The sequence below is a fragment of the Macaca thibetana genome, chromosome 1 (genome assembly GCF_024542745.1).
Source record: "Macaca thibetana thibetana isolate TM-01 chromosome 1, ASM2454274v1, whole genome shotgun sequence".
In the NCBI taxonomy this organism is placed as follows: domain Eukaryota; kingdom Metazoa; phylum Chordata; class Mammalia; order Primates; family Cercopithecidae; genus Macaca; species Macaca thibetana.
The window spans coordinates 19,628,307-19,648,730 of record NC_065578.1 but is presented as its reverse complement, the minus strand read 5'-3'; the positions used below and the strand labels follow the sequence as shown (position 1 = coordinate 19,648,730).

Here is a 20,424-nt window from a genome sequence, read left to right as displayed (position 1 = left end):
GGTCCTGGAGCTGTGCGGCGTGGGATGAGAGGAGGTGGAGCTTCCGGGTACACCTGCAGGTGGACGGGAAGGTGAGGGAGTCCTGTGCCTCCCTGTTCTCTGTGACTCACCAGGCAACGAATGTGGGAGGAGAGGAGGGTTGGGAAGACAGAGCGAAAGGGTGGGACTGGGGCTGTGGGCTCAGCCATGTAGAAGCCCACCTGCCTGAGATTCAGGTCCCATGTTTAAAAGTGAGAATGGGGTTGGGCGCAGTGGCTCATGCCTGTAATCCCAGCATTTTGGTATGCCGAAGGGGGCTGATTGCTTGAGGTCAGGAGTTCAAGACCAGCCGGGCCAACATGGCGAAACCCCGTCTCTACTAAAAATACAAAAATTAGCTGGGCGTGATGGCATGTGCCTGTGATCCCAGTTACTTGGGTGGCTGAGGCAGGAGAACTGGTTGAACCCGGGAGGCGGAGGTTGCAGTGAGCCGAGATGGCGCCACTGCACTCCAGCCTGGGCGACAGAGTGAGACTCTGACTCAAAAAAAAATTAAAAATTAAAAAAAAAAGGAGACTGGTGGTGCTGTGCACATGCATATGTTGTGTCCGTGTGTGCGTGTGTGCATGTATGCGTGCATGCGTGTGCATGTATGTGTGCATGTGTGCCTGCATGTGTATGTGTGTGAATGTGTGTGTGTGCATGTGTGCCTATGGGGTGCATGTGTGCGTGCGCATGTGTGCCTGCGGGTACATGTGTGCCTGCATGTGCATGTGTGTGCCTGCATGTGTGTGCGTGAGTATGTGTATGTTTCCATCCGTGTATTGCTAAGGTGAGGCCTGGGTTTAACCAGGGTCAAGGCTGTGCTGGGAGAAAACAATAGAGGGGCTGGGTGAGGGAGTCAGGGATGTTTACTGACTCGAGCCATGGGTCCTGGGATGACTCGAGCCATGGGTCCTGGTGAGGAGGGCAGCGAGAGCAGGGGGCAGTGGAGGAGAGGGCTGCAGGGCTCTGAAGAGCTGCCTGGTCATGGAACCTCCCTGGGCCTCAGTAACACTGTGGGTATTGCTTTGAGGTTCAAGTGTATCTAAAAATGTACTGAAGAATGCACGATTATATCTGAATTATTCTCTGTCCCCTTCTCTCCCTCCCTAAGAGCCTAAATCAGTGCTATCCATGCCAGTTTGTATTTGCCAAAGGGATCTGGAGATGTGGGAGTATGACGTGGTGCTTGCCCACCCCATCCCTGTCCTTGTCCCCTCTCTCTGGCTTACTACAGTGGCAGGCGCGTCTGTCAGCAGTGGCTCCAGAAGACAAAGGGTCCCAGACTATCTTTAATTCATAAATGCCCTGCCCTTCTCTTGGGACGTGTGTGTCAGAGGCCTGAATATGTTGCATGCCCATAACCTGCAGTTCTGCCATTTACTGGCTCCACAGGTGTTTCTGGAATCCCTCTTCTGGCAGGCTCCGAGGTTACAAGACAGGATGGTCCTTCCAGCCTGGCCAAGATGGTGAAACCCCGTCTCTACCAAAAATATAACAAATTAGCTGGGTGTGGTGGTGCACACCTGTAGTCCCAGCTACTCAGGAGGCTGAGGCAGGAGAATTGCTTGAACCTGGGAGGTGGAGGTTACAGTGAGCTGAGATCACACCACTGCACTCCAGCCTGGGCAACAGAGCGAGACTCCGTCTCACAACAACAACAAAAAAGGACAGGATGGTCCTTGCTCTCTGGAGGGTGCCTTCTGGTAGGGGAGACCAACAATAAACTGTAATCAAATACGTAGAGATGATCATGAAGGAAGCAATGAGTCAGGCAGAAGTAGCAGCTCCTGTGATTACTAGGAAGCTGGAGAGACGGAAGAGACACAAGGAAGGAAAAGAAGCAACTGGCGGCCCTTGCCCTGGTGTCAGAAGACAGCAGCTGTGGAGGGCTGTGAGGAAGGGGGCGCTGCTGAGACAGCTCACACACTGTTCACACCCATTCACACACCACACACCCATTCACACCCATCCACCCACCATTCACCCAGTCACACCCGTTCACACCTGTTCACACCCATTCACACCCTTCCCCGGGCAAGTGTGTCCTGCCCTTGGCTATCTCCCAGGAGTCCTCATCCTGGGGTAGTGAAATGACTGAAAACCCCATCTCTACCAAAAATACAAAAATGAGCCAGGCATGGTGGGGTGAGCATGTAATAGGCTACTTGGGAGGCAGAGGCAGGAGAAGCACTTGAACCTGGGAGGCAGAGGTTGCAGTGAGCTGAAATTGAGCCACTGCACTCCAGCCCAGGTGACAGAGTGAGACTCTGTCTCAGGAAAAAAAAAAAAAAAAAAAAAAAAAGCAATAGAGGACGGGACAGAGAGCAGTGCAGGAGGGCTTCTGAGAGTATGGTCAGGGAAGGCCTCTCTGAGGGGTGTTACTAAGCTGAGGCCTGGGAAGGTGCTTGCCAGGGAGCAGGGCACAGGCCTTGGGGCAGGGAGGAAGTGGGTTTGTCTAGGAGGCCCCAAATGTGCATCATAGCCGTTGAGGGGTAGGCAGGGCCAAATCACTTGGGACTCAGATCAAAGTTGGGGAGCTTAGATTTCATCCATGAACATGGGATTCCATTAGCAGATCCTAAGCAGGGGAGACACCTGCATGGACACCATGGCTGTGTCAGAGGTTGGGGCCAGAGTGAGAACAGAGGTGAGGACCAGGTGGCTGTTTGGATGAGAGCTGGCAGTGATAGCAAAGATGGAGAGAAGTGGGTGAATAAAAATATATTTTGTCACTGATGGATTGAGGACCATTGGGCAGAAAGGTATTTGCCAACATGGAAAGGTGTTCTTGATATATTGCTGTGTGGATAAAATAGATTGCAAACAAACGCACATATTATTAATCTGTTAAAAATGCACTGAGCAGCCTGGGTATAGTGGCTCACGCCTGTATTCCCAGCACATTGGGAGGCTGAGGCTGGCGGATCACCTGAGGTCAGGAGTTCAAGACCAACCTGGCCAACATGGTGAAACCCCGTCTCTACTAAAAAAACAAAAAAAAATTAACCGGACTTGGTGGTGGACACCTGTAATCCCAGCTACTTGGGAGGCTGCGGCAGGAGAATCGCCTGAACCTGGGGGGTGGAGGTTGCAGTGAGCTGAGATTGTGCCATTGCACTCCAACCTGGGCAACAAGAGTGAAACTCCGTCTCAAAAAACAAACAAACAAACAAAAAGAAGCACTGAGAGGCTGGGTGTGGTGGCTCATGCCTGTAATCCCAACACTTTGGGAGGCCAGGGTGGGAGGATAACTTGAGTCCAGGAGTTTGAGAACAAGCTGGGCAACATAGTGAGACCCCTACTCTAGAAATTTTTTATTTATTTTTATTTTTGAGACAGAGTCTCACTCTGTCACCCAGGCTGGAGAGCAGTGGCATGATCTTGGCTCACTGCGACCCCCACTTCCCAGGTTCAAGCAGTCTCATGCCTCTGCTTCCCCAGTAACTGAGATTACAGGCACGCCACCATGCTTGGCTAATTTTTGTACTTTTAGTAGAGACGGGGTTTCGCCGTGTTGGCCAGGCTGGTCTTGAACCCTGGCCTCAAGCGATCTGCCTCGGTTTCCCAAAGTGTTGGAGTTACAGGCGTGAGCCACTGCGCCTGCCCCACAAAAATTTTTTTTTTAATTAGCTGATGGTGGCATGCCTATAGTCCCGGCTATTCAGGAGGCTGAGGCAGGAGGATCACTTGAGCCTGGGAGTTTGAGGCTGGAATGAGCCATGATTATGCCATTGCACTCCAGCCTGGGGGACAGAGTGAGACCCTGTCTCAAAAACAAAAGAAAACAAAAAAGCATTGAGAACAGTTTAGAAAGGTCTTCACTAGCAAGTAATTATCACAGTGTTGTACAATTGGATTCTCTTGGCTTACTTATATGTTCTGTATTGTTTGAATAGCAACAAAGGAATACCTAAAGCTGGGTTTCAAAACGATGATAAAATGCTGCCTGCCCTCTGGTCCCCCCTCCCCACCAGGAGTATGAAGAGCGCCTGGCCCGGCTGAAAGCCGACTATAAGGCTGAGCAGGAGTCTCGGGCCAGGCTGGAGGAAGATATCACTGCCATGCGCAACTCATATGATGTCAGGCTGTCCACACTGGAGGAGAACCTGCGGAAGGAGACAGGTGGGCACCCCTTGCCTCTCCAGGCTGTCTCAAGGGAAGGTGGCCTCCTTTCTGCCTCACTGCAGTAACTGCATCACAGAGCATTTTCTACACCCCAGGCTCAGGTCTGTTTTATCCTCACAATGGTCCGGTAAGGTAGGTACGACAGTTATGCTCACTATATAGATGAGGAAACTGAGGCACAGAGAGGGTAAGTAAGTTGCCCATCCATGGTCACACAGCTGGTAAAGGAGAGCCAGGATTTGAACCCAGGCAGTCTGGCCCCAGAGCCAGTGTTCTCACCCACAGCACTGCACTGGGATGGCTTAGCCACTGGCTGGGCTCCAGCTCGAGGCTGACTGTGAGCTGTGAAGTACACCCTTTCTGTAAAGGCAAGCCCCTGCCCCGAATTTCTGTGTTTTCCATTTTCTCCTCTTACTTTTGAGGCTCTCTGTTACCAAAGCAAACACATCCCATAATAAGGATTTAATCCGTAGCCACAAGTTTTTACCTATCTGGAAGTTTTTGTCTTTTTTTTAAAAAAAAAAAATTTGTTTTGAGATGGAGTCTTGCTCTGTCGCCCAGGCTGGAGTGCAGTGGCATGATCTTGGCTCACTGCAACCTCTACATCCCGAGTTTAAGCAATTGTCATGCCTCAGTCTCCTGAGTAGCTGGAATTACAGGTGCACACTACCACACCCGGCTAATTTTTGTGTTTTCAGTAGAGATGGGGTTTCGTCATGTTGGCCAGGCTGGTCTCGAACTCCAGGGCTCAAGCGGTCCACCTGCCTTGGCCTCCCAAAGTGGGATTACAGGCGTGAGCCACTGCACTTGGCCTTTAGTTTTTGTCTTCTTTTTGCCGCCCTAGGATGTTCTGCTGTACCAGTGTCAGTCAAACACGCATACTGCCTGGAGGTTCAGACTTCCTAGCACTCATGAATAGAGTAGAATCCAGGCCTGGAATGATGATGATACTGATCGCACTGTCGGTACCATTTGTTGCACATTACCACGTGTCGGGTAATTTACCTGCTTTACCTGTACCTTCTCACTGAGCCTCTCTTTCCCCAGTCCAGCGAGGTAGGACTCCCTGAATCTTCCCCTAACCACGTGGAAACCAAGTCTGAGAGAGATCCAGGCCATTTAGCTGGGGAGTGGATCCCATATTTCAGCAAAGGGAAATATCAAGACCCGCTTATAGGGGTCTGGGACACAGCGATGAAGAAATGGGTGGGAGGTATGAGAGGCGCCGGGAGCCCCCTGAGCCGGAGCACTAAGGGGTCCATGTGAATGCAGCCCTGTCTCCACTGCAAGGGAGACGCGCTCCTGGAGGAGACCCAGGGGAAGAGGAGGGAGCCGACTCTAGCATGTTCTGCCCTTTGGAGTGTTCCCTGCAGTCCAGATTGAATATGAGGCCTCCAGCTGCTCTTTGTCTGGCTCTGACATTCATCCACAGCATTCATTTAGCTCTCGCGGATCTAGCATATCCAGTGGACAAGAGCCCTGGGCCGGGCACTCCAGTGGGGGCTCCTAGGGCACCTGGGCATGAAATCTGCTGAACTCCCAGCCTTGGAAGGCAACAAGGCCCCAGGAAGCCTGCCAGTGTGTGAAGAGTGGTCCCGAGGCAGGGCGTGCCGTAAGAGCCCAGCACTTAGTGGCTGTGGAGGTCAGAAAATGGAGAAATCACAGTGTTGGTCAGGGAAGGCTTCCTGGAAGAGGTGGAAGGCAGTAGGTTTGGGTTCTGATAAGAGCAGAGATGGGAAGGCAGGCAGGCTGTAGCCAGCCTCTGGAGGGCCTAGGAGGCTCTGACTCTCAAGCTGGTCTTTTAGAAACAGTGGGCTTGGGCCGGGTGTGGTGGCTCACACCTGTAATCCCAGCACTTTGGGAGGCTGAGGCGGGAGGATCACAAGGTCAGGAGATTGGACCATCCTGGCTTACACGGTGAAACCCCATCTCTACTAAAACTACAAAAAAATTAGCCAGGTGTGGTGGCGGGTGCCCGTAGTCCCAGCTACTGGGGAGGCTGAGGCAGGAGAATGGCGTGAACCTGGAAGGCAGAGCTTGCAGTGAGCTGAGATTGCCCCACTGCACTCCAGCCTGGGCGACAGAGCGAGACTCCGTCTCCAAAAAAAAAAAGGAAAAGAAACACTGGGCTTGGGGCCACCTTCTGCAGAAGGATCTCTCATTCTGACCCTTTAAAAACCTGAAGGACGGCCGGGCGCGGTGGCTCAAGCCTGTAATCCCAGCACTTTGGGAGGCCGAGACGGGCGGATCACGATGTCAGGAGATCGAGACCATCCTGGCTAACACGGTGAAACCCCGTCTCTACTAAAAAATACAAAAAAAAAACATAGCCAGGCGAGGTGGCGGGCACCTGTAGTCCCAGCTACTCGGGAGGCTGAGGCAGGAGAATGGCGTAAACCCGGGAGGCGGAGCTTGCAGCGAGCTGAGATCCGGCCACTGCACTCCAGCCTGGGCGACAGACCGAGACTCCCTCTCAAAAAAAAAAAAAAAAACCTGAAGGAATTTCTCCATTTTGCAGAGGCTGTCTTGCAGGCGGAAGTCCTCTACAAGGCTGAGGTCATGTCCAGGGCCGAGTTTGCCACCAGCTCTGAGTACCCGCCTGCTTTCCAGTATGAGACAGTGGTGAAACCCGAGGTCTTCTCCACGACTGACACTCTGCCCAGTGATGATGTCTCCAAGACTGAGGTTTCCTCCAGGTTTGCGGAGCTGCCCAATGTGGAACCCTCCAAGTCTGGGATTTCTGTGGGCTCCAGTGAGTCATCCTCACTCGAAGAAACCTCTGTGTCTGAGGCTTTCCCTGGGCCCGAGGAGCCCTCCAACGTGGAGGTCTCCATGCCCACTGTGGAGTCCAGGAGCAGATACTTCCTGGATGAGTGTGTCGGGCAGGAGGCCACTGGGCACCAGCTGGGGGAACAGAACTACCTCCCGGAAGAGGAGCCGCAGGAGGTGCCCCTGCAGGGGTTACTAGGCCTGCGGGACCCGTTTGCCGAGGTGGAAGCCAAGCTGGCCAGACTCTCCTCCACCGTGGCCAGGACAGACGCACCCCAGGCAGACATCCCCAAGGTCCCCGTGCAGGTAGCTGATGTCATGCCTGGTGCCATGCAAACGCTGAGCAGGCAGAGCTTGCCCAGGGTCTGGAGCTCACTGTCCACACACTGTTCACACACACGGCCTCTGCTGCTCAGGCCGTGGCTCCACTGTGTCCGCTGTGGCTCTGGCACTGGTGGCTGGTTCAGGGGCACTGGTGTCCAGGGGTTGGGAAAGGAGAAGATCTGTCTCATGCTCTGTAATTCAATAAGAAAGTTGGGGTCGAGGTGCAAGGTTATGCCAGGTGGGCACCTGTTCTGCAGATGGAGTGACAGCTGTATGGGGCGTTTGCCCAGTTGCCATGGTTACAGTGAGTGTCCAGGCCTGACGGAGCCTTGGGCAACCCTCACCAGCTTGTGAGCTCCGTAGTGAGCTGGGTGGGGGGTCTGTGGGAATCCAGCCACCTTTCAGTGACCGTGAGGCTTCTGGGACACTGCTCTTCCTCCGTCTGGCCCCCTGACCAACATCTTCTCGCTTTTCAACAACCCTCTCGTTTTAAAAAAATGTTCCTCTTGGCCAGGCACATTGGCTCACTCCTGTAATCCCAGAACTTTGGGAGACCGAGGTGGGTGGATCGCCTGAGGCCAGGAGTTCAAGACCAGCCTGGCCAACATGGTGAAACCCCATTTCTACTAAAACTATAAAAATTAGCCAGGTGTGGTGGCGTGCACCTGTAATCCCAGCTACTCAGGAAGCTGAGGTAGGAGGATCACTTGAACCTGGGAGATGGAGATTGCAGTGAGTCAAGATCGCACCACTGTGCTCCAGCCTGGGTGACAGAGTGAGACTCCATCTCAAAGAAAAAAAGAGTCCTATTTTCTTCTCTTTTTGTTCTCTGCTTTCCTTTCCTTTCCTGTGTGTGTCTGTGTTTGTGTGTGTGTGTCTGTGTGTGTGTGTATTTAGAGAGACAGATCTCAGGTCTACCACTTCCTTGGTGTGTGACCTTTCTGAGCTCGGTTTCCTCATCTGTAAAACGAGGATGCTTCAGAGGAGTGGATACAGGCAACACTCCTGGTACACAGCAGGAGCCCACCACACGCCCTGACCCGCAGCCCTTGTCCCATTTCCTCTCTTCTCTGTTCTCTCCCTCATCTCTTCCCCCACTTTGTGCTCCTTCTCTCAGGAGTGACAGGCAGGGGAGGGTAGCGGGTGGTAGGAGGCCTTGGGGAGTGGAAGTGAAGCCAGGGGTAAGGGAGCAGAGGATGGTTCTGGCCCAAATCAGCCTTCTTCCTCCCCCATCCCCTCTCTCCTCCCAGGCCCCCATGCTGACAGACCTGCTGGAGCCCAGGGATGCCAGACCCGAAGCCGAGGCGGCTGATGACTTCCCGCCCAGGCCTGTGAGTACCTCCCTGGGTCTCCGTGTTGGGGACGGGGTTCTCTTCAACTTCCTGGGAAACTCCAGCTTGTCTTCTCCCTCCCTGCGCCTCAGTTTCCTCATGCATGAGCTGAGAACAACAACCCCCGCCTTCCCCGGGCTTGTGGCCCATGGCCCGTGACCAGGCAGTATGCAGTGGGAGGAACCATCATCTTCTTATGGAGTGAAAGAGGCCTGTTGTTCTAGATGGTGGCTTTCAAACCTTCCTCAGCCTTGGTGCCCTTTGTGTAAAGCAGTTGAGGCCCAGTGTATGTAAAGGACAAGGGCTGCAGGTCGGGGCTGGTAGCCCCTAAGACACCATCAGGGAACCCAGTTTGAACACCCCAGGAGAGCGAGAGGAGGCTTTAAATCTCCCCACATTTATAGAGAAGACAATCTAGACTCAAGGGTGGGCTGGGCACAGGGCCTGCAGCAGACTCTCAGCGGGGCGTAGATGGAGCGGCCGGGGCAGCCCTGGCTAGGAAGTGACTCTGAGATGGGACCCAGGCGTGAAGGAGGGACGGGGGGAAGCAGCAAGCAGAGGGGACAGCAAGTGCCAAGGTCCTATGGCTGGAAAGACCTTGACTTTCTGAGCGATGGAAAAGGAGGCCAGGGTGGTGGGGGAGGCCGTGGAGGTAGGGAGCCGGCGGAGAGGAAAGTGGACTTTGCTGCTAACGCGACGGGAAGTCACGTGGGGCTCATTGGAACGGGATGTGATCAGTTTCTATTTTAAGATGGCCCTGGCTGCCTGTGGAGACTGGATTGTGGGAGGTGAGAGAGGAAGCTGGGAGCTTTCCTCCCAGCGTGGGGGTGTCAGTGGGAATAGCGGCAGTAAGAACTCAACAGGGCGTGTTTTTGTGTCACTGGGGTCCCTGAGCTGGAGGTGATCTGTCGGGGCTGCAGCAGGCGGAATGGCCCGGTCTGGGACTGAGCCTCCTGGGAGACATCGGGCGTGGGGGAGGGGGTGGCCTTCCCACCTCCACCTGGGTTTCTCTTCACACTCAGGAGGTAGATCTGGCCTCCGAAGTGGCCTTGGAGGTGGTGCCGACGGCAGAGCCTGGCGTGTGGTTGGAGACTGAGGCCCCAGTGTCCGTGGTGGCTCAGCCTCAGTCCCTGCCGGCCACAGCCAGTGTGAGGAGGGACAGTGTGGGCATGGAGGTGGCAGTGCTGACCGATGACCCGCTGCCCGTCGTGGACCAGCAGCAGGTGCTGGCCCGGTAAGCAGCAGAGCATGGGGCCGGTGGGACCCCACGGTGGGGTAGGAAGGGGCTGCGTTCCAGGATGGAGGCGGGGGTGCCATAGCTTCCTCCCAGCTCTCCCTTCTAACGTGGCAGGGTGGCCCTGATTCGTCTCCAGGCACAGTGGGGACTGGGCGGGCAGGGCTCTGCTCTGGAAGCTACACAGGCTGCCACCAGCATCCCTTGTCAGGCCTGCTGGCCTTTAGGTTTCAGGAATCCCAGGGCAGAGTATCACAGGCTTTTCTCCCATCCCAGCCAAGCCCCCAGCCCCCTGTCCTCCAGTGCCCTCCCTGATGTGATACCCACTCACCCACAGGACAAGTCATCCCCAGGCACTCTCTGAGACCGCCTGGGGAGCTGGCCTTTCCTCACTTGCCGTGTGGCTTTGTTAGGTTGCTTAACTTTTCTGAGCCTCAGTTCTCACTTCTGTTAATGATGTCAGCCCGACCTCCATGCCACAGTCATCCAGGGGTTCAATGGGGGAGACCCAGTCCCAGAGGCCACAGTTCAAACACTAACTGAATGACTCTTGAGTGCTGGGCACAGGACGCAAGAATGAGCAAGCTGCTGCCCCAGTCCCAAGGGCCCACAGGCCAGGGCGGGGGACAGGCAGAGCCAAGAGGGTCCTGTTCTCTAGCAGTTCCCAGCCTGCCTCCTCCACTAGCTCTGCCACCTCGGGCCAACTTGAAACCTCTCTGTGCCTTCGCTGCCCGTCTTCAGAATGGGCGATATCAATAGTCTCAGTGTGAGAAGCTTGTGGTGAGGGTCAAAACGAGGCATTGCCTGCAACGTGGCAGCCCCACGCTGGGCACGCAGTAAACACTTGGCACGTGTCCTGGCTATTTTCGCAGTGTGCTATGGAGGGAAGGCTGAGGGGGGGTGCGCTTCACAGAAGGGGAGACACCTGAATAAGGTTTGCTGCAGGGGTGGCATCCTAGAGAAAGGGCACAGCACTTGCAAAGGTGGGACCCGGCCTGGGCGTTTGGAGACGTGCAAGCAATGAGTGAAAGCTGGAGTGAACAGGGGAGGGGTGCAGGGGGGCTGGAGGGAGGACCCTGTGTACCCTCCTTGGGTGCTTGGCTCGACCCACAGCAGGATTTGTTTTTTCTTTTTCTTTTTCTTTCTTTTTTTTTTTTTTTTTTGAGACGGAGCCTTGCTCTGTCGCCCAGGCTGACTGGAGTGCAGTGGCGTGATCTCAGCTCACTGCAACCTCTGCCTCCTGGGTTCAAGCCATTCTCATGCCTCAGTCTCCCAAGTAGCTGGGATTACAGGTGTGCACCACCACGCCTGGCTAATTTTTATATCGTTAGTAGAAATGGGGTTTAACCATGTTGGCTAGGCTGGTCTCAAACTCCTGACCTCAAGTGATTCACCTGCCCAGGCCTCCCAAAGTGCTGGGATTACAGGCGTGAGCCACTGCACCCAGCCCCACAGCAGGATTTTAAACAGAGCAGTGACATGGACATGGTTCCCTTTTGCACCGGCTGCCATGGAGCCTGAAGTAGTTAGAGCCTGGCTGCTCGGGTTGCAAAGTTCCATTTTTTTCCTGAGCATGATCCTCTCCTCCTTTTGTGAATCCTTATCAAGCCTCTGGGCTACTCACTCCCTTTGGAAAGAGGCAGGGTTTGAAAAATTTTTGTGTTGCTTCATTAGACAGTGGGAGGTGGCAATTCCCGTAAGCTTTTCTCTATAGTTATTTAAAATTTGTATCTTTTTTTTTTTTTGGCATTGGTGCATTTTTATTGATTTTTTAAAATTTATTTTATTTTATTTTATTTTTTGGTAGAGATGGAGTCTCTCCATGTTGCCCAGGCTGGTCTCAAGCTCCCGGGCTCAAGCAGCCTACCTGCCTCAGCCTCCCCAAGTGTTGGGATTATAGGCGTGAGCCACTGCACCCGGCCTAAAGTTTGTACGTTTAAAGGACAAAACTCTAACCATTTTTGAGCATGTTGGATATAATAGTCTTAACAATGTATTGTACGTGTCCCTCCCTGATTAAATATTGTGCATTGAGTGCATTGAACATTTTTCACAACCCAGGGTTCTTCTCATCATGCCAGTGGCCTCAGACACAGAACGCACCTGCTCAGCTGCAGGGAGCACCAGCGTGGGAAGTCCGCGGCTCAGGGGTGGGTTAGCTGAGCCCACAGGAAGATTCCCGCCCTGACCCACCACTGTGGTCGAGTGCACAGGCAGAGAGTTGGGCAGGAGTCCTGGTTGTGACCCTGAGCAAGCAGCGTCCTGTCGCTGAGCCTCGGTTTCCCTCCCTGTGAAGTGGGGTCGTTGGAAGGATTTGGTGGGCTCACGCGTAGCCTGGAGCCTGCCGGATGGCACGTGCTCGGTGATGAGCAGATATTTTCTTGTTTGCTTTTTCCTCTGCGCCGGCAGTCTGCAGCTGTTGGAGCAGCAGGTGGTGGGTGGCGAGCAGGCCAAGAACAAGGACCTGAAGGAGAAGCACAAGCGGCGTAAGCGCTACGCAGACGAGCGCAGGAAGCAGCTGGTGGCTGCCCTGCAGAACTCGGATGAGGACAGCGGGGACTGGGTGCTGCTCAATGTCTATGACTCCATCCAGGAGGAAGTCCGGGCCAAGAGCAAGCTGCTGGAGAAGATGCAGAGGAAGGTGAGGCCCAGGTGCAGCCCCCCATGCCCAGCTGTCCAGAGATGGGTGAGACCCCCATCCAGGCATCCCTACACCTTGTGGGAAGCCAGGCAGCCCTCTACTCTTTACACAGCAGGCATGCATGCATTTATTATTTATTTTCAGAGACAGGGTCTCTCTGTGTCGCCCAGGCTGGAGTGCAGTGGTACAGTCAGCTCACTGCAGCCTCCACCTCCCAGAATCGAGCCATCTTCCCTGTCTCAGTCCCCCGAGTAGCTGAGACTACAGGTGTGCACCACCACACCTGGCTACTTTATGAAATTTTTTGGACAGGCAGGGTCTCACCGTATTGCCCAGGCTGGAAAGCACTTATTAAGTGCCTGCAGTGTGGCACACCCTGTTCTGATGCTGGCAGGCAGAGCAGTCACAGGGACAGATGTGTCCCTGTCACTGTGGAGCTTGTCTCCCAGTGTGTGTGTTGTGTGTGTGTGCATGCATGCGGATATGTTGTGTGTGTGTACATGCATGTGTGTATGTGTTGTGTGTGTGCATGTGTGGGTGTGTGTGTGTAAGAAATAACACAGCAGAGAAATAAGAGAATATCGAGGAGTGGTCAGTACTGTGAAGAGAATACCAGAGCGAGACAACTCCGTCTTTATGTTTTCATTTTTGTAGATGATTAAGTGCACACGTTACAAATGCACAACTTGATTCATTTCTATAAAGTGCCTTCCACAAAGCATGCCCATGAAACAAGCACCCAGACTGGGAACCTCAGAAGGACCTGGGCTACCACAGGTGGGGGACAGGGACGTTCTCCTGGAGGTAGAGACTTCTGGGAGAACTGAGAGAGAGAGAACCAGCCCTGGGTGGCGTGAGGAGGAGCATTGGGATGGAGCCTGAAGCAGGAGAGAGGTCAGCATGTTCTAGGAGCAGAGAGTGGGCAGATGCAGCTGGAGAAAGGGAGTAAGGCCCGAGTCAGGGAGAGTGCGATTCTGCCCGTGGTGAGGGTTACATGCGCTGCCTTTGGAGCTTTCTCTGTGCTGTCTGGGTTTCCTGATCCTCATGATGGCTCCTTGGCCATCTTCAGGGTCCTCCCCACCCCTCCCCACCCCCACCACCGTCCTGGCAGCCAAAGGATCTTGCCAAGCATAAAAATTTTTGCCTCTTTGGGCTGGGCGCGGTAGCTCTCACCTGTAATCCCAGCACTTTGGGAGGCTGAGACGGGCGGATCACCAGAGGTCAGGAGTTCAAGACCAACCTGGCCAACATGGTGAAACGCCATCTCTACTAAAGAAAAATATAAAAATTAGTCCGGCCTGGTGGCGCACACTGTAATCCCAGCTACTCAGGAGGCTGAGGCAGGAGAATCACTTGACTCTGGGAGGTAGAGATTGCAGTGAGCTGACATCACGCCACAGCACTCCAGCCTGGGTGACAGAGCGACACTCCATCTCAAAAACAAAACAACAAAACAAAACCTTTTTGCCTTTTTAACCTCCTTAGTTTTTTATTTTCTTGGCTTTTTTTTTTTTTTTTTTTTTTTTTTTTGAGACAGTCTCACTCTGTCGCCCAGGCTGGAGTGCAGTGGCGTGATCTCGGCTCACTGCAAGCTCCGCCTCCTGAGTTCACGCTATTCTCCTGCCTCAGCCTCCTGAGTAGCTGGCACTACAGGCACCCGCCACCACGCCTAGCTAATTTTTTGTATTTTTAGTAGAGACGGGGTTTCACCATGTTAGCCAGGATGGTTTCCATCTCCTGACCTCGTGATCTGTCCGCCTCGGCCTCCCAAAGTGCTGGGATTACAGGTGTGAGCCACCATGCCTGGCCCTTCTTGGCTATTTTTATGTCTTTTCTTAATGCTCCTTGTTATATTTCCAGTTGAATTCATTCTCACGTAGATATCTTGAATTAGGTCTACATTTCTAATATTTTTTCCTTTCTTTTCATTAATGTCCTATTTCGTATCTTCTTGATTTTTTTTATCCCTTTCTAAGTTTTTCGATTTTGGATTAGAAATGTTCATACCTGTGACTGCCTGTTTAAGAACATTTTATTCAAATGTATTCTAATTGGGGTTATTTTTTAGTTTTTAGTTTTAAGAGTCTCACTCTGTCACCCAGGCTGAAGTGCAGTGGCACGAGCATAGCTCACTATAACCTTGAACCCTTGGGCTCAAACAATCCTCCCGCCTCAGCCTCCCAAACTGCTGGGGTAGGTGTGAGCCACTGCATCCGGCCTTGTGTTACATTTTTAATCTGCTGTCTAGGTTCTGTGAGCTTGTGCTTTCGGGGAGAATTTTCTTCACTGAAATGTTTTGATTTTTATTTTCTGTTTCTTCTAGTAGCTTTGGTTAGACACATCTGCTTTTTCCTTCTTTTCTGTTTATTCTGTGATGTCTTGTTTTTTCTGGACTGTCAATAACAGCTGAAGGCAGAGATGAAGGTTGGGGTGGTATCTTAGGTTTCTTCATTCAATAGCACACTCTTCTCTTTGTATAGTGAAGTGGAGTTTTAAATAGAACTCTAGGCCGAGCACGGTGGCTCATGCCTGTAATCCTAGCACTTTGGGAGGCTGAGGTGGGCGAATTGCTTGAGCCTGGGAGGTGGAGCTTGCAGTGAGTGGAGATCGTGACATTGCACTCCAGCCTGGACAGCAGCATGAAACCCTGTCTCAAATTAATCAATCAATCAATCTCTGATTTGTTTCCTATTACTGTGTTAACAAATTACTATACATTTATTTACTTAATATACACAAACATACCATCTCACAGTTCTGTAGGTCAAAGTCTGGGTACAGTGGGGCTGGCTTCTCTGCTTAGAATTCCACAAGGCTGAAATCAAGGTGTTAGTGGGGCTGGACTTCCTTCAGGAGGTTCTAAGGGAAGAATCCTTGTCCACACTCATTTCAGGTGTTGGCAGAATTTAGTTCGATGAGGTGGTTTGCAGCACTGAAGTTCTCATCTTTTTGCTGACTGTCGGCCACTCTTGGCTTCTAGACACTGCCTGCACTCCTGGGCTCCTGGACCCCTGCAAAGACAGCCAGGGTGGGGAGCAGTCCCTCTCACGTGTGGAATCTCTCTGACTCCACTCCTGCCTCATCTTTCAGAAACATCTTTTCTACCACATCGCTCCTGCCTGCCTCTCTGCCTTCCTCTGTTGCTTTTATTTTTATTTTTATTTTGAGATAGGGTCTCACTCTGTTGCCCAGGCTGGAGTGCAGTGGCACAATCATGGCTCACTGCAGCCTTGACCTCCTGGGCTCAAGAAATCCTCCTGCCTCAGCCTCCTGAGTAGCTGGGACTACAGGTACGCACCACCACGCCTGGTTAATTTTTTTTTTAAATTATTTTTTGTAGAGAAGGGGTCTTGCTATGTTACCTAGGCTGGTCTCAAACTCCTGGGGGTCTTGCTATGTTACCTTGGCTGTCCCAGGCTCAAACAATTCTCTTGCCTCAGCCTCCCAAGTAGCTGGGACCGCAGGCGCATGCCACTGCACCCAGCTAATTGTTCTGTAGAGAAGGGGTTTTGCCACGTTGCCCAGGCTGGTCTCGAACTCCTAAGCTCAAATGATCTGCCCGCCTCAGCCTCCCAAAGTGCCAGGATTACAGGCATCAGCCACCGAACCCGGCTGCAAAGCCTTTTTTTTTTTTTTTTTTTTTTTTTGTCAAGGAAGATACCATATTCACAGGCACAAAAATAGGGGGCAGAAATCTTGGGGGTGAAAGGAAAGCTTGTTTTTTTTGGTGGTTTTTGTCTTTTGTGGTTTTCTCTTGTTTCTGCAGGACTTTCAGTTTCCACATCAAGGGTGCTTCCCACTTCTTTTTTTTTTTTTGAGATGGAGTCTCGCTCTGTCGCCCAGGCTGGAGTGCAGTGGCCGGATCTTGGCTCACTGCAAGCTCCGCCTCCCGGGTTTACGCCATTCTCCTGCCTCAGCCTCCCAAGTAGCTGGGACTACAGGCACCCACCACCTCGCCCGGCTAGTTTTTTATATTTTTTAGCAGAGACGGGGTTTCACCGTGTTAGCCAGGATGGTCTCGATCTCCTGACCTCGTGATCTGCCCGTCTCGGCCTCCCAAAGTGCAGGGATTACAGGCTTGAGCTACCGCGCCCAGCCGGTGCTTCCCACTTCTAAATGCAGCACCTTCTGGAGACTAACTCCTCTGGTCCTGCACATATACTGGTCTCTTCCATCAGTTTCTCATTTTCAGGTTTCAGATCTGTTTTTAGGATTTTCTTGCTCCTTGTGTAGGGACTGCATCCTGCCTTCCATCACCTCGTTCCTCCTCGCCCCATGCTGTCCTGGGTGCTCTCTGCTTACCTCCCCATGGGGTGGCTCAGGGGCTGTCTGCTGGACTTGAGGGGTTATCTCCGTACTTCCATGTAATTCAAAGCTTCCAGTGTTCTCTGTCTTCAGGTCATGCTGTAAACTGGTTAAGGGTGGTTTTATTTTTCTCTCCTGGTTCTTCTCTATGTTTTTTTGGAGATCTTATGGGAGAGATTCAGACTTAGATGGATCTTTTCATCCTAAGGCACCTAGAGAGCTGGGATTTTTTTTTGTTTTTTTTTGTTTGTTTGTTTGTTTGTATAAGGAAATACGTATGTATGTTTGTGTACACACTGACATGGTCTGGCTGTGTCCCCACCCAAACCTCATCTTGATTTATAGCTCCCATAATTCTCATGTGTTGCGGGAGGGACCCGGTGGGAGATAATTGAATCATGGGGTCCGTTTCCCCCATATTGTTTTTGTGGTAGTGAATGAGTCTCATGAGATCTGATGGTTTTAAAAGGGGAAACCCCTTTCACTTGGTTCTGATTTTCCTTTTGCCTGCCACCATGTAAGACGTGCCTTTCACCTTCCACTGTGATGGTGAGGCTGTCCCAGGCATGTGGAACTGTGAGTGCATTAAACTTCTTTTTGTTTATAAATTACCCAGTGTTGGGTATGTCTTTATGAGCTTTGTGAAAACAGACCAATACACACACACAAGCACTCAGGCTTCTAGACACTGCCTGCACTCCTGGGCTCCTGGACCCCTGCAAAGACAGCCAGGGTGGGGAGCAGTCCCTCTCACGCGTGGAATCTCTCTGACTCCACTCCTGCCTCATCTTTCAGAAACATCTTTTCTACCACATCGCTCCTGCCTGCCTCTCTGCCTTCCTCTGTTGCTTTTATTTTTATTTTTCATTTTATTTTGAGATAGGGTCTCGCTGTGTTGCCCAGAATGGAGTGCAGTGGCACAATCATAGCTCACTGCAGCTCTTTCTTAGATAAAAGTAGCTCTAGTGCACGCTTTCTGCTACCTAGCTTTCCTCACGTAACAGCATATAATATCCTGAAGGCCACAGCAGTATGGAAAGATACTCCTCATTCTTTTTTGTTTTTGAGATGGAATCTCGCTCTGTTGCCCAAGCTGGAGTGCAGTGGCCCAATCTCAACTCACTGCAATCTCTGCCTCCTGGGTTCAAGAGATTCTCCCACCTCAGCCTCCCGAGTAGCTGGGACTACAGGTGTGCACCACCCATGCCCGGCTAATTTTTCTATATTTTAGTAGAGATGAGGTTTCACCATGTTGGCCAGACTGGTCTTGAACTCCTGATCTCAGGTGATCCACCCACCTCAGCCTCCCAAAGTGCTGGGATTACAGATGTGAGCCACTATGCCTGGCCTCCTCATTCTCTGACAGCTACATAGCTCTCCATTGTGAGTCTGGATCATTGCTTATTGAGTCAGTCCTCTCTTGATAAACACTTGGGGTGTTTCCAATATCTTGTAATAATAAAGGCTGCTGTAGTAAACAGCCTGTGCATATGACTTCTGTATTCTTGGTAGGTTTCTCTAGAATCTATTCCTCGAACTGGGGATGCTGGAACAAAGGGTAATGCAAGTGTGATTTTGCTCGATGTCACTAGATAGGCCAACTTCTCCTCCATAAGGATTGTATTGTTTGGTATTTCCACTAGCATGTATCCATGTGTTTCTCACCAACAGAGTATATTTACAAAAGCCTGGATTTTCTTTTTCTTTTCCTTTTTTTTTTTTTTTTTGAGACGGAGTCTCGCTCTATCGCCCAGGCTGGAGTGCAGTGGTGCGATCTCGGCTCACTGCAAGCTCCGCCTCCCAGGTTCACGCCATTCTCCTGCCTCAGCCTCCCGAGTAGCTGGGACTACAGGCACCCGCCACCACTCCCGGCTAATTTTTTGTATTTTTAGTAGAGACGGGGTTTCACCATGTTAGCCAGGATGGTCTCGATCTCCTGACCTCGTGGTCCGCCCATCTCAGCCTCCCAAAGTGCTGGGATTACAGGCGTGAGCCACCACACCCAGCTCTTTTTCTTTTTTGAGACGAGGTCTCACCCTGTTGCTCGTGCTGGAGTGCAGTGGCACGATCGCAGCTCACTGCAACTTCAGCCTCCTGGGCTCAGGTGATCCTCCTACCTCAGCCTCCCAAATAGCTGGGACTACAGGCGTGCATCACCATGTCTGGATGATTTTTGTGTTTTTTGTAGAGACAGGGTTTCACCATGTTGCCTGGGCTGGTCTCAAACTCCTGGGCTCAAGTGATCCTCCTGCCTTGGCCTCCCAAAGTGCTAGGATTACAGGCGTGGGCCACTGCATCCGGCCCCCAAAACTTGGATTTTTACCACTTTGTTAGGTGAGAAATAATATCTTAGTGTTGATTTTTTGTTGTTTATTTTATTTTATTTTTCTGAGATGGAGTTTCGCTCTTGTTGCCCAGGCTGGAGTGCAATGGTGCAATCTCGGCTCACCGCAACCTTCGCTTCCCAGATTCAAGTGATTCTTCTGCCTCAGCCTCCCAAGTAGCTGGGATTACAGGCATGTGCCACCATGCCTGGCTAATTTTTTTAATTTAATAGAGATAGGGTTTCACCATGTTGGCCAGGCTGGTCTCAAACTCCTGACCTCAGGTGATCTGCCCACCTCGGCCTCCCAAAGTGCTGGGATTACAGGCGTGAGTCACCGTGCCCAGCATCAGTGTAGTTTTAATTTGCATTTTTCTTATTGTGAGCAGTGTTGAATACTTTTGCGTATGTTTTGTGGCCATTTGTAGTTTTTCTCCAAACTATTTTTATCTCTTTTGCTCATTTCTCTATTAAGGTGGTTGTTCTTTTTCTTTTCCACATGTAGAAACTCTTTATACACTAGGAATATTAACTCTTGGTCTGTGATATAAATTGTAAATTTTTTTCCAGTTTGTCTTTTGTCTTTTACTGTGCTTTATGATATTTTTGCCATATGAAAATTTTCAATTTTTAGATTTTGTCAAATTGACCAACTATTAAAAAATTATTGCATATTCATTTTCAATCATAGTTGGGAAAATTCCCTCATGTTTTTTCTAGAACTTCTATGGTTTCATCTTTTTTACATTTAAATCTCTGATCCTTAATCTGTCACAGGGGTGGAGGAAAAAAGTAAATCTCTGATCTAGTTGGAGTTTATCCTGGCACATGTGTGAGGAGCTGATTTGATATTATCTTTTCTTTTTTTCTTTTTCATTTTTTTGAGACAGAGTCTCAGGCTGGAGTGCAGTGGCATGATTTCTGCTCACTGCAACCTCCACCTCCTAGGTTCAAGTGATTCTCATGGCTCAGCCTCCTGAGTAGCTGGGATTACAGATGTGCACCACCACGCCCAGCTATTTAAAAAAAAAAAAGTATAAAACTTATATTCCAAAAACAGTGAAAAAAATGTGAAAGCAATTAAGAAAACCAAAATAAATGGAAAGCTATCTCATGTTCATATGAATTGGCAGAGTTGTATTGGTGAGAGGTCAGTACTCCTCAAATTGATCTATAGATTCAAGGCAATCCCTATCAGAGTTCAGAGTTCCCGCTGGTTTCTTTGCAGAAATTGATAAGCTAATCCTAAAGTTCACAATGAAATTCAAGGGACTCAAAATAGCCAAAACAATCTTGAAAAGAACAAAGTCAGGGGAATCACACTTCCTGGTTGCAAAGCTTTGCTACA

The 20,424-nt window shown here is 51.2% G+C and overlaps 1 protein-coding gene across 3 annotated transcripts in view; it reads left to right on the top strand.

Moving 5' to 3' along the window:
* KIF17 (kinesin family member 17) overlaps positions 1-20,424 on the top strand; it is a 53,748-nt gene that overhangs the window by 22,060 nt on the left and 11,264 nt on the right. For all 3 annotated transcript variants that reach the window (XM_050790380.1, XM_050790390.1, XM_050790396.1), the window contains exons 7-11: positions 3,999-4,146; positions 6,668-7,224; positions 8,493-8,573; positions 9,596-9,807; positions 12,217-12,448. In XM_050790380.1, the coding sequence (XP_050646337.1) occupies positions 3,999-4,146; positions 6,668-7,224; positions 8,493-8,573; positions 9,596-9,807; positions 12,217-12,448 (1,230 nt within the window). The remainder of the gene's footprint in view (positions 1-3,998; positions 4,147-6,667; positions 7,225-8,492; positions 8,574-9,595; positions 9,808-12,216; positions 12,449-20,424) is intronic.